The sequence below is a fragment of the Cydia splendana genome, chromosome 13 (genome assembly GCF_910591565.1).
Source record: "Cydia splendana chromosome 13, ilCydSple1.2, whole genome shotgun sequence".
In the NCBI taxonomy this organism is placed as follows: Eukaryota; Metazoa; Arthropoda; class Insecta; order Lepidoptera; family Tortricidae; genus Cydia; species Cydia splendana.
In genome coordinates this window covers 13,748,221-13,765,528 of record NC_085972.1, presented here as the reverse complement: position 1 = coordinate 13,765,528, position 17,308 = coordinate 13,748,221, and the positions used below count along the sequence as shown (strand labels likewise).

General features: G+C 37.4%; 1 protein-coding gene across 1 annotated transcript in view; it reads left to right on the top strand.

The window, feature by feature from the left end:
* The window catches only part of LOC134796150 (matrix metalloproteinase-2-like), a 207,453-nt gene that overhangs the window by 6,980 nt on the left and 183,165 nt on the right, over nt 1-17,308 (top strand). Inside the window, exon 2 of the mRNA XM_063768122.1 lies at nt 816-1,543. Within this exon, the coding sequence (XP_063624192.1) occupies nt 1,022-1,543 (522 nt within the window). The 5' untranslated portion in view covers nt 816-1,021. The remainder of the gene's footprint in view (nt 1-815; nt 1,544-17,308) is intronic.

The following is a 17,308-nucleotide window of genomic DNA, read 5'->3' as shown; positions in this document are numbered from 1 at the left end:
TCCTTGAGACATTTGAAATGAACTCAAAACGTTATGTGGTTGAGTGTTACCACCCAGGAGTTCATAAGATCAACTCTATATTAGCATATTATTGCATTATCACCAAAGCTCGGAAGTACTTAACTATACACAATTTCAGCCAAACCTACCGAACCAAAGTTAAAACATGAATTCACGTATGCATAGGGAAATAAAATTTGAGACACACTTACCTATTGTTACCCTTTGAAATCATTCCCGTTATTTTAAAAATCATTTATGGACTAAGTATTTTTGAATTTAACTTTCATCGTTGTCCCAAACTAGCAACGAAAGGGAATCGAACTCGGAACCTAAATAACTCCCGATAAAAAGTTGGTATTCCAGTCACATTCCAGATACTCTTTATTTTTAGTGTGAAACTTCACAAATACTTTCCCCGGGAATTGAACTATTTATTGGTCTAGCGGGTTGCGGTGTGGGAATATTCGGAATCTCCGAACGAGTGTGACTAATTACACATTTAAATGGGTAAAACTGCGTGTATAATTTACCTTGTCATTCTGGAATATGGTTTGTTTACGTTTCACTGAGTTTAAGTAGTACTTTAATTTATCCTTATATATTGGAATAAGATGTTGTTTTGTTGTTGACAAGAATATATAAAGTACATTTACGAATAACACACGCTTGTCATAACTTATAACAACGTAGGTATCCACATTGTAAAGTATCTTTGACTTGAAGTGATTACGCAGTGTAAAGGAAAAATATGAATATATTTTATTTTCTTAACTTATCAGATAGAATGAATCAATGTGTTTGGTTTGTTGCAGAAATCACTGATATCTTGTGCATACAAGAATACACAACGCGTACAAACAGTGCCGCGCCACCCACGTAGCCGATAACGCCTGCATCCCGTACAGAGAAATTAATCTAGCACACGGTATGCTTCCTGCATGCAGATAACGTGCTCCGGCGCATCGCGCTTGTTCGCTAGCATGTTTGCGAGCACGCTCAGCTGACAGTCGCTCCCGCCATGTCACCCGCCGCGCAAGGCCGATGTCCCACTCATCAAAATTCCGAACGCACGCCCGAAACCCTTGATCCCGTCTCACCAAATATGGAGCCTGTTACATCAAAGCCTTCCAACAATGCGATGGACACTAGCATAGAAAGTAAAAACGAAAGTCATTCCATTGATAATTTAGAAAACGAACTGATTGATTTAGATAGATGTATAACGCCTAAATGCAAATGCCAAACTAACTTAAGGCGAGAGTCATGTACAGAAACGAATCTATACGATATGCTTAAAAATGAAGACGTACACAGAGAGTCGATATCTGTTAAAAGGGTAAGCGGCTTATATGGTAATACAGTGTGGGCCGCTAATTTGAAATGGAAATGTTCACTAGAGTGGACGAAAGTCTGGAACACAATGAGGGTGCGTGTGCGCGCTATCTCCGTGATGGCGATGCTGCTTGCACTGGCGACTGCGGGCGCAGCCGCGCCAGCGCGTACGAGGCCTGCCAGGAGCGCTTCCAACGATAAATTTGTGGTAAGTGAAATTCTAAATTACTTACTAACATTAAATATGATATAAAAGAACTAGGACTACGCCAGTGTTCGTCTTGCATCTTCCTTAAATGTCACAGCGCACATACAATAGCTGTGTTATGTTTTATAAATATTATAAGTACAAAGGTATACAATACATACCAATCATAATCAATCAAGCCATATATTCACTACCAGCATCTTAAGTTTATGAACCGCGTAGTAAGTGTAAGTTGATTTACATAAAGACTATTACATAATTCTGACATCTCAGAACGATTCCCTTGTAACTCCCGCACGTTTGATTCTTGACGACAGCATCATCTGGTGACTGATTAAGGGACATTTTAAGGCGTATATTATCCACTAAGTGCAAGTAATACGGGGACAAAAAACCGGCGTGTCGTATTAGATTACTGGCAGTGACAGACGGACGGGCCGTTGCGCGAGATTAATGTGCCAAGTGACGAGTGGGACGGCGTCCTGGCCTTTGTTCCCATCTTGCACCGAGCTCAGGGGACCGTTCCTATCACACCAGTGTAAAAGCCACAACAACAATTAGTTGTCGGATATCACATCTATACTGGTTGACTGAAGCGAACACTTGCCAGCGGTCGGTGAGCAAAGAGAATACTATCCTCTGGCTCCTTGAATTCACAAAAGAATTGGTTTCAAGCGCTTCACTGGTTTAACTTTATCTCAAAATCTAAAGGCATTATTGCGTAAGGGAACGATTACATTCTTAAGTTATATTTTGCGTTACATTCTGTATTCCCTAATACTAGGGCATTTCAATGTGAATGAGCTTTTACTCAAGCCAGGAGACTAGCAGTTCGTTAAAAAAAATGGTTTTCTGTAAAGTCGGTTTACGGACGGTAATTTTGCGTGATAACGTCATAACATAAGAAAACATTACCATTACATTACGTAACGTTACCATGGAGATCTGTCCACAACGTGACACTTTTTCGTGAATGCTACCGGTGTTCATCGATTTATAAGGCGTTATCACATCAAAAGTGTACTCATACAGGAATATAATAATTTATAATTTGATAATGCATGTTTAGTAAGTAATAAATACATGTTGTACATAGTCTAAATCTTTTTACACAATAAATAACTGATTACTGAATTCAATAAAATCACCTTAAGACAACCAAAATCGGTAATCCCACTGGTTTGTCTCAGACGCTCTCAATAAACTTTGTGAACAACTCGGGTCCGCGGCCCGGGAAGACATTACTCTCATTTATTTCGTGGACCGCTTCAAATTGTGAAAAATCCGACAAATTGTCAGTGGGACCGAGTTAAGAATGGTAGCTATTTGTTATTAGAGGGGCGTGAAGTTAGCTGGTTGTAAAGTTGCTTGGAATTGGATTATATGAAAAATATTGAATGTAGGGTCTACACTCTACACTAATCTTCCCAGTGCATTGTTTTCGACTAATTGAAAAACCACACTCTCGCTCAACACACCTCAAACGTTTAATTCGTACCTAATCATTGCATTTAATAATATTGCTGTAGGTACCTAATAACGTAATCAGTTAAACCGGAAATTATGTTACATCTTTTGCCCATCAATCTATGTAACTAGAAATAACTCCTAATGCACTGCTGCATTCAATATTTCTTTCAGTTACAAAGTACAAACTCCGAAAGCAAAGGTTTTGTAATGATCAGAGATGAGTCAAATCCGAGTTGAACTCATTTTAATTACAAGCTAAACACGGCGCGGCCGCAGCATTTAGCGGCTTCCTGTGCTGTTCTTCTCTTCTCTTATCAAACACTAGATTCAGATAAACCAGTTTAATTGGGGACCTCGCTTCCGTACTCGTTTGGACGCATCTCGCAAGATTATACTGGTTATTGCTCGGTAATCGAAGGGAATAATGCAATGCGCCCGCGCAAGCGCAACTAGGCCGCCTGATTCAATTTACAAACACTACGTCTCAACTACGAGCTCATGCCTAGTGTAGGTTAAACTCGAAATTCAAACCAGTTATGTGCGTTTGGAGATCACTATATTCTAGTTAGGTGGGATGCGATGCGAGTGATTGGCTGGAGATAACAGATGCACTGCACCGAGCTTATGTAAGTGATAACTGGCCCACGGCGGGGCTACAATCTACGCGATTGGTTTCTTGACCCTATGAACAATAGATATGTCGAAATAGACAAATTATATTAGAAATGTATTTCTCTTAGGTGCAATACGAGTTCTGCTCCGAGCAAATATATTTTCTTACTTCTCAAATTAGGGAAAAAGTTACCTAAGACTAAATTATGTAAACTAATCACAGAATGTACTTATTAGCTTATTACTTATCCACTCACTTGCTTTTGGTAACTGTAGCTACCAGCTGTCACCCTTATTTTATTATAATAATAGAGGTCACTGAAAAATATCAATCATGTGAGTGGTTTATACATCAGTTAAATTACTTAAATTCAAACCAGTTATGTGCGTTTGAAGATCACTATATTCTAGTTAGGTGGGATGCGATGCGAGTGATTGGCTGGTGATAACAGATGCACTGCACCGAGCTTATGTAAGTGATAACTGGCCCACGGCGGGGCTACAATCTACGCGATTGGTTTCTTGACCCTATGAACAATAGATATGTCGAAATAGACAAATTATATTAGAAATGTATTTCTCTTAGGTGCAATACGAGTTCTGCTCCGAGCAAATATATTTTCTTACTTCTCAAATTAGGGAAAAAGTTACCTAAGACTAAATTATGTAAACTAATCACAGAATGTACTTATTAGCTTATTACTTATCCACTCACTTGCTTTTGGTAACTGTAGCTACCAGCTATCACCCTTATTTTATTATAAATATATATGTGTCGCGCCTGCATTACACCGCCACGGCTGCTGAAGTGGTGGAGTACGTACACCAGAAGACCGGTTACTCGCTGAGGGTGTTCCAGCTTCGATCGCGCCACTACGTGCACTTCAACTCTTTTGTGGTGCGCGTGCCGCGACCGCTGCAGGAGACCATCGAGTGCGCCGACTTCTGGCCGAAAGGTGTCGTGTTTCGGAGGTTCCGGGGCAAACTGCCGAATCCGACACAAGAACAGCTGATTCAACGGAGCCACGCCGTTTTGTCGCATAAATAGTGTTTAGTTTTTAAGTTTATAAAATATATATGTATGTTAGTCGGTAAGGTATTTATAATATGGGCCTTGTTGCCTGACTTAAATTTTAAATAAATAAATTATAATAATAGAGGTCACTGAAAAATATCAATCATGTGAGTGGTTATACATCAGTTAAATTACTTAAATTTTAGATTGGTTCCAAACAAATGAAATCATACATGAAGAAAGAACGAAGGAGAGAGTTGTACCTATGTAAAATTTTTTATACACCCTACCTAATCGACTGATTTAATTTGATTTTTTCTCAAACAAAATATTCTTTAGACATAGGTACACATGATTTAATTGCAAACGGTGTCCAATATTTTATGGTTCAAATCACTCAAATCTCCTGTCCCCCTTAAATATATTAGGAAATGGAATAATCAGTACTTTAATAACCTTTGCTTTATAGCGTCTTAAATACGGCTTTTACTATGCAGGTACTAACAGTAATTAATTACCTCAATAAAACGGAATGGCGATATTCAGATACCAATTCTGTAGGATCGTGAGGCGAATTCGTGATCGCATTTGTGTGGACACATGGTTTATGCAATTAGAATCAAAATATCGTGATTGTAAACTTGAAACATGTGTACAGGTAGCACAGTGGGAGCCATCTTGATAAGGTGATCTTATATTTACAACGTTGTTTGTAAGGAGCGTCTTCGAATATGAGGCATATGAGCATTGGTAAATTCACGAGAGCTGGCGACGAACGAATAAACAGGGTTCCTAGCCAAGATTCCAATCGTTTGTGCTAATAAAACGAAATGCTATCTCACTGCTATCTGTCTCTATCGCACTAATATGTAAGAGTGATAGAGATACAGAAAGCGATTCGTTGTCGTAGCGCAAACAATTGGCATCTAGGTTAGGCCGTCTGGACAGAGGGCTTAACGCAAAAATCGTTAATCAAATTGTCGTTATCTACCTTTTTATTACTATTGCATATTCGAGCGATAGAAAGACAGTTAACACAATTTTCCATTTCCGCGGAAGGACCTCAGTACGGACTTTAACATACATACAGCCATTTTTCGTTAGTATCCATGCAACCTTAGAAATGACCTGTTCCGACAAATATTTAGAGCTCTTTATTAGCTAACCTTAAGTTGTTTATAAGCATAAAAGTTTCCTTTACACACCATGGCATATAGCTAAAAAGCGCAACTGTTTCATGAGTCGTTGAATAGGTATATTTATAATTAACCGCTAGTGGCTCTGTTAAGTTGTTGACATCGCGACTCCGCCACTTTGAGGAATTGCCAAAAAATATAAACGACAAAAACTCTATATAGTAATTATCAAACCTGCTCACAAAACATCACAAGAATCTGTTGAGAAATGCGAATATTTATAAATTGTACAGAAGAATAGGTATAGAAAACAAGGAAAACATTTTTCCCAAGCTGAATCGGATTTCGCTTCGCCCGGTCAACAAATTATCTGTTAATTATCATTAATAATATCTGTTCAATATCAATAATGATCTGTTGTTTTTTTTGGTTTCCCAGAAACAATGTCGACATTGAAAGCCAATAGAGACTATTCTTCTTCTTCTTCTTCCTCGCGTTGTCCCGGCATTATACCACAGCTCATGGGAGCCTGGGGTCCACTTGACAACTAATCCCAAGAATTGGCATAGGTACTAGTTTTTACGAAAGCGACTTCCATCTGACCTTCCAACCCAGGCCTTACCAATAAGGTGAGATCGCAGTCGCTACCCGGACCGACTAATCCCAAGATTAGTCCGGTTTCCTCACGATGTTTTCATTCACCGAAAAGCGACTGGTATATCAAAATATATATAAATGACATTTCGTACATAAGTGACTTTGTTCAGAGCTTTTTGCACAACATTTTACACCTGCAGTCTATGGCGAAAGTTCACCTTGAAATCGTATAAGGCCCTACAAGTACAGTATAATAACGCGTTTAGGGCGCTGATGGGGCTGCCGCGATATTGCAGCGCGTCAGGGATGTTTGCGGAGGCGCATGTGTCGTGTTTTAAAGCTACCATGCGCCTGCGAGCCGCGTCCCTGGTGCGACGCGTGCGCGCCAGCTCCAACAGCGTCCTAGAAATGATTGCGGACAAGTATTGTCCGTATATCACATTTTGCTGCGGACTTCATACGCCCAGCAGCACTGTGGTAAACACATTGAGAAATAGATGATGGTTGTCAATGTGCTTACCACGGTTGCTGTAATGTTGTAAATTATAATATTAAGTATGTGTTTAGTGTTTGTTTAATGATAAATGATAATGCCTGTATTTTAATTATGTATTTATGAGTCACAGATACTTGAAATAAATGAATTTTAATTTTTTTTTTTTTTATAAGTTCCGAAAAACTCATTGGTACGAGCCGGGGTTTGAACCCACGACCTCCAGATTGCAAGTCGCACGCAAAGCCAATAGAGACTATTATTTCTATTTGTCTACGAAAGTAGACGTTACATAGAACCACACAGCCGTTTCTAACTAACCATAAAAATAGTAGAGTACCCTAGTAGGTATCCGGACAAAAAAGCTTTTCTGCCAGCTCTGTTGGCACAGGGTATTCAGTATAGCGCGGAACAAAGCGGCTGGATCGTTAGCTAGGGAGCTACGCTTGTTTTACGCGCTGTGCAAACTGCAAGAGATATGCATTGTGTCGGTGCACTTGTAGCTGAGGCACAGGACTAGTTTAGTGGCCCGGGGGAAATTTAGTTTATTAGTATCGATAGGCGGGGTATAAGTACTTAAATATTAAGGCTCGTTTTTAATATTAGGTATAATAGAATAACATGCTTTGATTTTATTTGTACATGTCGAAACAGATTGCGGAAGATATATCGAATACCTACATCAGAAATAATACACAAAATTAAAAAAAAACCGGATAAGTGCGAGTCGGACTCGCCTACCGAGTGTTCCGTACCTTTTAGTCTCTGTCGGCATAGCGGCAATAGAAATACATCATCTGTGAAAATTTCAACTGTCTAGCTATCACGTTCATGAGATACAGCCTAGACAGACGGACAGACAGAAGTAATAGGGTCCCGTTTTTACCACCCAACTGGTACGGAACGAAACGGAACCCTAAAAATACATAGGCAGCCCAAATTTGTTCCTGTCCATGATCTCCATGCACCTCTTGTCAGATTTTTTGCACACTCAACCTGCAATATATTATTGCAGGTGACTGTACTCGATTAATTGATAAAGCACATGTCTTCTTGAGAATGAATGTCGATTTGACGTACGACCGACGGCAGAGGTCCCCGTCATTGACCCATTTTCATGATTAGCCTATCTGACGACTAGCCCACTAATGGCTAACATCCTGCCGCTCTCAATCTGTACATAATATACTACTGAAATTGGAATTTAATGACAACATGGCATGGCAGATCAATTCTATCAAGGATTCGCGTTCTTCTTGAGATGTCCAAGTTCTAATTTTTTTAACTTTGACATAACCAAATAACTTAAGCATCCAAGAAGATACCAACCCTTGATTGTAAGTTAATTGTAACTCCCCTAGGTATATAAAAAACACTAAGCATTTTTTTAGATTATAGCTAAATATACTGAATTTAGAACATAAAATTCTTGATTAGTGAGTAGATATGTTTCATCCAGTTACCCCGATAATCTATAGGTAGGTATCTACACAAAAAACAACTTAAATTTACAACTCGGCTTCGACCCACTCATCTTAACTTTACTTCGTACGTACCGAGCCCAAAGCTTGAACTTATGAGCAATAAAGTGTAGAACGAGAAACGATGTCAATTTTCTTCATGCTCTTCATTTATATACAACTCTGTACAGCTTTTATTAGTATGTTGTTACGACATTTCATAGGTTGTGGGTAAATATTGATTGCTGCAATTTTGAATTCTCATGTAGAAATTGAGTACCTATGCTAGCTTTGTTTCAAACCGGTAATATCAGTAACTGATCAGTAGCTATCACAGCGGATGTCCTTCGCTAATCCGTGATTTTAGGCTTACGCCTGGTCGCTGTATTTACATCCAAATACAGGTACATTATGAATGATATCGCAATTATGTTAATTCTAATTCATGTCATACAAAGCGAAACTATTGTTTATTCACGAGCTCTGCTGTCAGTTAAGTTTTCAATTATTAAACTGATACGTTGTACGTATAGCACTACAACAAATTAGTTTTATACTTAATGTAACTAAGCCTTATATTAGAAATACCTATGTTTGAAGGCTTTTCCGTTCGTTACGCGCCTAGTTGTTATATACTTCTGAGACGATAAGCACCGATAACTATTTCATATTTTGCTAGAGTTACTTACGTTACGTAAATTTCAGAACAATGTTCTGTGTAAATATTGTAAGTTCAGAAATCTCATTTTTTGCCATTTTATAATGCTACATTTTCCTTGAAAACATGACCTGGAAAACGTGACTTCAACAAATTGTTTGCTGTCTAGATCTCAGACGATGATAACATGCATATTGGTTTCATGAATTTTGCTCATGTAGGGCACCTTTGTAGTCTGACTGAATCACTTTATTTGGTCCTCTACTTACAGTTTTAGGAGAACTTATGAAATTTGCACATTGAGTCAACTGACAATGGTTTCTTAGGTCGCTGTTTACATTGTGCATTCCGTAATCAGTGTCGCCGGGTATTCATTAACATTTTCTTTATTAACATCGCCTTCTAGCTAACTTAGGTAATAAGAGAACATTTTACCTTTTTAGAGAGAAAATAAAGACGTTCTTTATTTATATTGATGAAGATTCCTATTATTTTTGTAGGGGAAAATAATTAAGCTTTCCATATGTTTAGTACCTAATTCTTATTTTATTTTTTTATTTCATGACTGCACACATTTCAAAAGTTAATATTTTGATTCAGGTTTTGTTACTTAATACCATGATTACATCGTCACCACTGTACTGAATATGCATATAAACTAAACCCGCTAAAGACGGAATGCTCGCACCGGAAATATCGACTCGCATGATAAATATAGAACTGCAGAAAAGGATGACCACAGTAATGTCCCTATGTGACAAATTGGATGAAATGAGACAAATATACTTCTGTGATTTAGGCTCAATTTTGCTTTGCGAATCTTGACTTGTATCAACGATGGGCTTAATACTTTTAATCAACATCGTGTGTTACTTAAACCTCATGCATCACTGATCTTTTTATATCATGTCATGTCTGTAGAGTCAGATCGAGAAAAGTCTGCACCGATTTTGATAGCCCACGCAGTGCAAGTGTAATTTTAGACGTCAAACTTCTATGATATTATGACGTATAAATAACACTTACACTGCGTGGGCTATCAAAATCGCTGCAGACTTTTCTTGGTCTAACTCTGTTTTGGAATGTCAATTAATAAAAGTGAAATGCTATAATATCGCCCATCTTTCTTTGATAACATACTGGACATAATATTTAAACTGTTCACTTGATAAATCTTTATTTAGAAGAAAACATTCCAATAATAATAATGTAACCGTTCTCGGTATTCAAGAAACTGCAGTAAATTAAATAATCAATATACTTGTCCTCTTTGTCCGACCCGACCCTCAAGGAAAATCGTCTGACTAAAATTGAATTATGTACCTATTTGTTTCTATTCAAAGTTAACGAAGATTCTAATTAAGAGTCCAATCTCAGTTGCAATTCGGTTAATAATGACTAGTTTACACGATGCAATTGCAAGCGGAACCAAGAATTTAGTTAAGTATTCTTCACACGTTTCGTTGAGATCGTGAGGTCCGGACAATATTCGGCGTACTGTTCCCGTGAGTCAAATGTTGTATCCGTTCCTTACTTTCCACTAAGCCACAGTATTTCAGTCCTTATACCATTGTAATAAAAACCCGCTAGACTACAACAATATACGAAATTGGATGTCCGCACCGCATGTCATTACCGCTTTCCATTGTCATTCTAAATATGTCTGCTGTTATATTTTTAGAGTCTTCTTTTGGGATATTTACGACGTCCGATGTAACGATGACCCATATTTCTGGGCGAAAGGATTGTATTTTATCGAACATCTGCAAAGTTCAATGATCACAACTGATGATAGTGTGGCAGTCACGTACTTAGGCTCACGCGTGCAAAACGTAACTGCCACTTAAACCAACGGTACGTATTAAAACTCGGTGTCACAAAACTAAAAGTAATTTTTTCAGTTCGAAATACTGTCACACTACCAAATATCACACAGATTGTCTTTATGTAACAAGTTATATCTAAAATTTCCACAAGTAGATTGTTAAAATTTAAGTTATGAAAGTTGCTAAGTAGTTGCAGTTAGTATATTACTTCAATTAGAGAGAAGCTCGTGATAACGATGACAAATGTTTTAATTTTCTGCATCTGTAACTATTCGTGGAGACACTGTTCCAGACGGCTACATTTAATTTATATCTACCTTAATTAGTAAATTACGTTTCAAATAAAAAATACTTATCTGCTTGGGTTTTTTTTTTAATACATACATAGGTACAATACCTACTGGTTTAAAAAAACATTTGGTTTTTATGATTAAAAATGTTAAAATACACAATCATGAAATTCGCGAGACTTAGGTATCTTTTACACCTTGAATTTTTAGGTAGATATTTGTATTTAATTTCTAGTGGAATTAAAAATGAAATTTTCATATCGAATTCGTATATCATAACATACAACATTGAGAACGCGCATTGAGAGTCGCTACTAAATAAGAAACGTGTAAACTCCAAGCTTAGTAAGTACGTCATAATCATGACAGATTTGCATCACTTGTGCTATAAATGACATTCGCGGAAATCCTAGGTCTTTGTGTTCGTTCCCTTTAAATAATGTTAATGGCATTGTCCTTAAATTATATTCATATGGACACACCTCGTTAGGCTTCTCATTGCAACTCTGGTTACTCGCAGTGCAACCTTAAAAGTGCAAACCGCTCTGCAATATGGTCAAGTTAACTCGGGTTGGTTATTAGTTATTACCAATGATTACAGAACTTTCGCCAGACTACCAGTATAACTGTGATCTTCGATAACGCATGACTATTACGTAACTCGAGGTACCACTTAAATTGCGTAGCATGTAGTGTCTGCGCTTCATAAGGGTTAAAAATAACAGCGCAGACCTGATAATGTCACATTGCTCGTGAACGGTCATGTAAATAAAAATGCCGTTTTTATGTCACTGCGTGTTATAATCAACATTGTCTCGCGTTTTTCTTTTAAACTAGTTTTATCCGCAATTATAAAATGTTATGATTCTCAGTTTATGTCTACCAGAAAATAGATACTAAAAATAAACACATAAAATGTATTCGATATCAGGTACTTAAGTATTCTACAGTAGCATTATCGAGTTTGCGCAGTGCTATTTCCATTTGCTTAATGCTGTTTCATAAACTTTTGTTTATGATCCTTTTGTTTGTTTATGAACCTAAGAGGATCTAAGTAGCATTGATTAACTCCATCTTCATGTCTTAAGACGAAACATGAGCTGAGTTTTAAATATTTTAGGTAAATGTACCCGTCTCGCTAACGGAAGCGGCACCTAAAAGTAGTGCGATAAGGACAAGGCGAAAAATCCTGCGTAAAAATCTCAAAAATCGAGGATTCGTACTCCTCTGTTTCCTCCTCCAAAACTTAACCAATCGTAACCAAATTTGGAAATCTAAATGATTATGAAATTATCTGTGTCGGACCGTTTTTCTTTTTTGGCTAATTGATATCAGTTTTGAATGCCACGCCTCTCATTGCGGCATAGTCAATTAGGCCATTTTGGCCATTTTTGAAGGGCTCTAGCGCCTTAAAAAACAAAAATATCAAAAAAAGCAAAACGGTCCGACACAGATATTGACAATATTAATCTGTGTTGAAAAAATCATTGCTCTAGCTTCAAAAACCACGGAGGAAACCGAGGAGTACGTTTGTATGGAGAAATGACCACTCCCGTTGGCTCTTATTAACGACATAGTCTGTACGAATTCTATAAATGTGTGCTAATGTGAAAGGAATTGATTCAATTTAAGGCTAAAGTCCGTATCTATTATCCTGGCGCAAAAATGCCAAGACCGTATCACGAGTGAACGCCTAGACTCTCGCCAAGCATTCCAATCGATTCCATAGTCACTTCCTCTTTAGCAAAGTCACGTAGAGACCCTTCATTATGACTTATCGTCCTTTTTTACCTCATTAAGGATTAGTAGTTGACAGCCACCCCGAAATAGGTAAGTTACAAATCCAACTCAATAATGCAGTTAATATAATAGATTGGGACGGCGCTGCAGTGGGCGCGTGCCATATATCTATTCTAAGTTTAGTCAAGGGAAGAGGGGGAGGGGTATGCGCTTGCGACGAACTATAAATGTAACGGGCCACTTTCACTGCGGCACGGGAGGGCGGCGGGCATGACCCGACAAGTGAACCAAGAGATCAGCTGATGGTATGGCAATGAGTTTGGGTTGAATAGCTGCCGAGTTAAACAGGGCAGTTAAATGCTAATTTGGTTTTATTGTTTCCGGTTGTTGAAGGTACCTAAATTATGTGCGTTCTTACACAGATATCTTTCTTTCGGTGTTTGCATTGACCTACTAAAATAAAGAACATAGAGTCAGACCAAGCTAAGTTGGCAGCGATTTTGATAGCACAGACTGTGTAAGTGTTATTTTTCTCCATCAAACTTCTATGAAATTATGACGTTTACTTAACACTTGAACTGTGAAATTTTCAAAATTACTGCCAACTTAGCTTGGAACTTACTGCAACTCGCATTACATGTATGTAATATCATGTTAACAACTACAAATCTTTTTAGATGGTAACATACTGCATACTGCCAATGTTATAACATATAAATTAGAATCACGTACGTATGTCATGTCGTACATTGGCCACGGTGAGACATGAAACACTTATGCCAGAGAAAGGTGTCTACATGATTGATTGATTCGAAATGTATAGAATAGTAGGTAGCTTCTGTTACGACCCATGAGGCGGCATTCGAACTTTTAATGGTTGTTGTTGATATGTTATTGATGTTTAATTAATCGCAGCACAACTAATTAAGTTAATTTACTAAGTATGCTGTACAAATCTGGGCGCGAATTGCTTGAGTGATGAGTAATGTCAAAATGAGACCAAATTGATATGAATTTGTAAGTTCGAATCGGCCTAGTAATTCGCGAATTTGAATCTACGTGCTTTTCGCTTTGTATATGCATAAAAGAATATCTTTATACAAAAAATATGCTTGATGAACGGATATGCTTATCATCATTTTCTTAAAATCGCTTAATAATAGTAGGTAATTTGTAACATATGCAATCGAAATGTAAGCTGAAGCCTGCCCGAGTTTATGGTGACTAATAAGGGAAACAAATATCAACATCGTCACAAAAGTTCGCTTAAGTTTACTTAGATGAATAATATTCGTCACAATATTGGCCTTGCCTTATCGCTATGCATTTATTAGCGTGTGGTCGCGTTCATTACTCGATAAAGATAAGATAATGCTTTTGTCTCCATTTATGGACTTAATCACAGGAAAAAAATGTACAAATTATCCAGAAGGGTACTTCTACTTAGGAAATAAATAAATAAATGCTTACCGTTACCGTCTAATCTTTTCGGAGCAAAATGGGATGGGAAACCTTTTAGCGAGTGCCAATTGATTTAAGGATTTTTCACAATGAGCGCGCCTGAAAAGGAAAATGTGTGAAACCTTTTGTTCTTGGCCTTTTAGTAACATTTGGAAAACGGGAACTTAACGACATGAGTGAAACAAAGTACTTCAAAAGAACAAACCTTAGGAATAAGACTAAAAGTACTTATGGATAGGTAGGTACCTATTAGACGAACTGCTTAACAAGATTAGATGTAAAGTTGAACATAGATATATTGGTTTAATCATCGATATTTATATATTATTGTCCTAGACTATACCTACAGAAACATTATTTATTTATAGAAAAAAAATTAAACTCATGCGGGCTGAATAGTGTAGTGAGTATCGGTAGGGAGCTCGATAGTGCCCTATCCTAGGGAAGTATTCGGAAAGGTCGGCGCGCAGCGCGCACCCCCGCGTATAAATAGCGGGCGCCACAGGGGTTGTAAAACGCAGGAAGACGCCCTCCCAATATTTCAACATATTACTACTAGCCTAATATAATGCGTCACTTATGGAATTAAATACTTTACTCGGTATGGATATAGCATAAATTTCTATACTGTGTATAAAATAAAAATTAATTCAATATTCAATCCCGACATTTTTTCATTTGTACTAGGTACAATGTGTAATGAGTTATGAGACTAATGAGGAATGATGTTAACAACGTATTAATCGTACTACAACTTGTTAAATCGATTTAACAACGTAGCGTGACTAACACTGGAATAATCAATTAATTTAATGTTATACATTCAATTTCAATAAAAAAGTATACCTCCTAAATCATCTTAAACAGGTACGTACATTAAATCTGCATTAACATGTCATGCTTTATGCCAAACCGCGGTTACAGAACAAGTTAAACATGTCATAGTTCATCATCATACATAATACATAGACTTACGTTACTTTTACATAAACCAACCTTATGATGGCCTGCATAAAATTTACTGACTAAAAACAAGTAAGATTTAGTAGAAATGTGTTGCCCCTGCTAACTACTAGGTATGCAATAACGCCCACAAACACAACTACCCACATTTACAGGTACACCGGCTATCAAGCAAGCTTTTCTAACCATATTCACCATTCATTCACAATATACGAAAACCCGATGCACGTGCCGCATAGTAGAGATATTCGCGCGCTCTGAGATATGGAATTTGGGTTCCCTACATTTCGCAACACTTTTTGTCGAATGTGTATGTACTGTATCAACTGTATGTATATATATATATGTATATATACTGTACGACGATTTTTTTTCACATATTTTTTTCTGGATTTATACGTCGGGTACGTAGGTACTTAACTAGTATTGGGGCTTGCACTATAAATAATAGAACACAGAACAACAACAGACCAGAGGGTAATCACGATAGACACGATATTGCTCGACACTGCTTATTGGTGGAAAAAAGTTCTATACGACGCCTTTTTTCTTGCTTTTTAAAATCTATGAGTGTCGGTTTTTGTCTCAATAGAACACAATCTAGCTTACCTAAATATATGATAAAGAATATCCCATAGGAAAGTATGTATCAAAAGCATCCATTGCCGCGCAACCACAGCCGGGTAAAAATATGCAAAACGTGGGTGAACCAAGAATTTGTATACCTATTTTCATTGGAGGTCGACACAATACAGCAGGCGGGAAGCGCAATCGATGCGAGGTCGATGACACGGGAACTGACCTTTGCTTTCGACACAGCTGATCGAACATACTCGTATGGTCATACATACGACACTTTGTACAAAATTACAAAAGGATCAGCACCACAGACGTGTGTCTAGATAGATATTACCTACGTGTGCCGTGAATTGTGTAGCACAAATTTAGCATGATTAATTCTTAGTGATGTTCCCATTATTTTAGCGTGTAGCAGAATACGTGTGAACGATTAATTAATGTTTATCAGTTTTAGTATGAAAAATTATACAATATAATTTTAATGGAGAAGAACCAACATTAAAAAAATCTTATCAGAATGTGTTTTGAATTAAATAAGTAGGTAGGTAGGTCTGGTGTAGGGCGTGCTGAACAACTTTTACCAGGGAGTCAACCCTGAAATTGTCATATATAAATTGTTCCATAGAAACATCGACACCCCGTCTGCCGAAATGTACGAGCCAAATTTTTATATTTAAGGTGCAAAACTTGGTGCATCTTGTGTGATCTATGTTAATATGTCTGTGACCAGTACTCAGTCAGTTTTAAGTGAGTAAGTTCATTAGACGCATAAAAACGCTGCCATCGTAAATAAGTTTGATGGCAAGCACATCATTTATCGTTGACTTCGTTTATAAACAAAACAAATTCAATGCATCGTATTTACTCTTGTTCGAGTGTTCGATCACTGTTTTTGTGGTTCCGTCATATTGGCGGTTTGTCTGTTTTCTTTACAAACGAATCAATGGGCGATGGCGGCAATTGTTCCGCCTAAAGCCTGAGTCACACAGGTTTAGTAAACTTCTATTTACACTATTACAGTTATTTTCTTGTACAATACAGTTATTGAATATATTTTTGAAACGGGAAGATTGTTCATGTTCAAAATTAATCTCTTCCGTCTTACATACTGACAGGCCTATTCGGATTTCGAGATAATCACAAGATCTTGAGACGATTTAGAGATCAACTAGATCTACATTAGATATCGACTAGATGTGACTTAGATATCTAAGTCATAACTTGTCGAAATCGTTCAAGAGGACCTCCAGAATCGCGGAAACGTCAAATTTGACATATCTATCTTACAAATATCTTTAAATTATCCGTATCCTAACTTGTTGAAGTCTAGTAGAAATCTAATTCATTTTCCGAATCGAGCCGATAGTCGAAGCACAATTTAAACATATTTATAGTAGCATAGGTGAGAATCTCACTTTATTTGGAGGCCAACTATGATTTCGGTACCTATATTACTACACCTTAT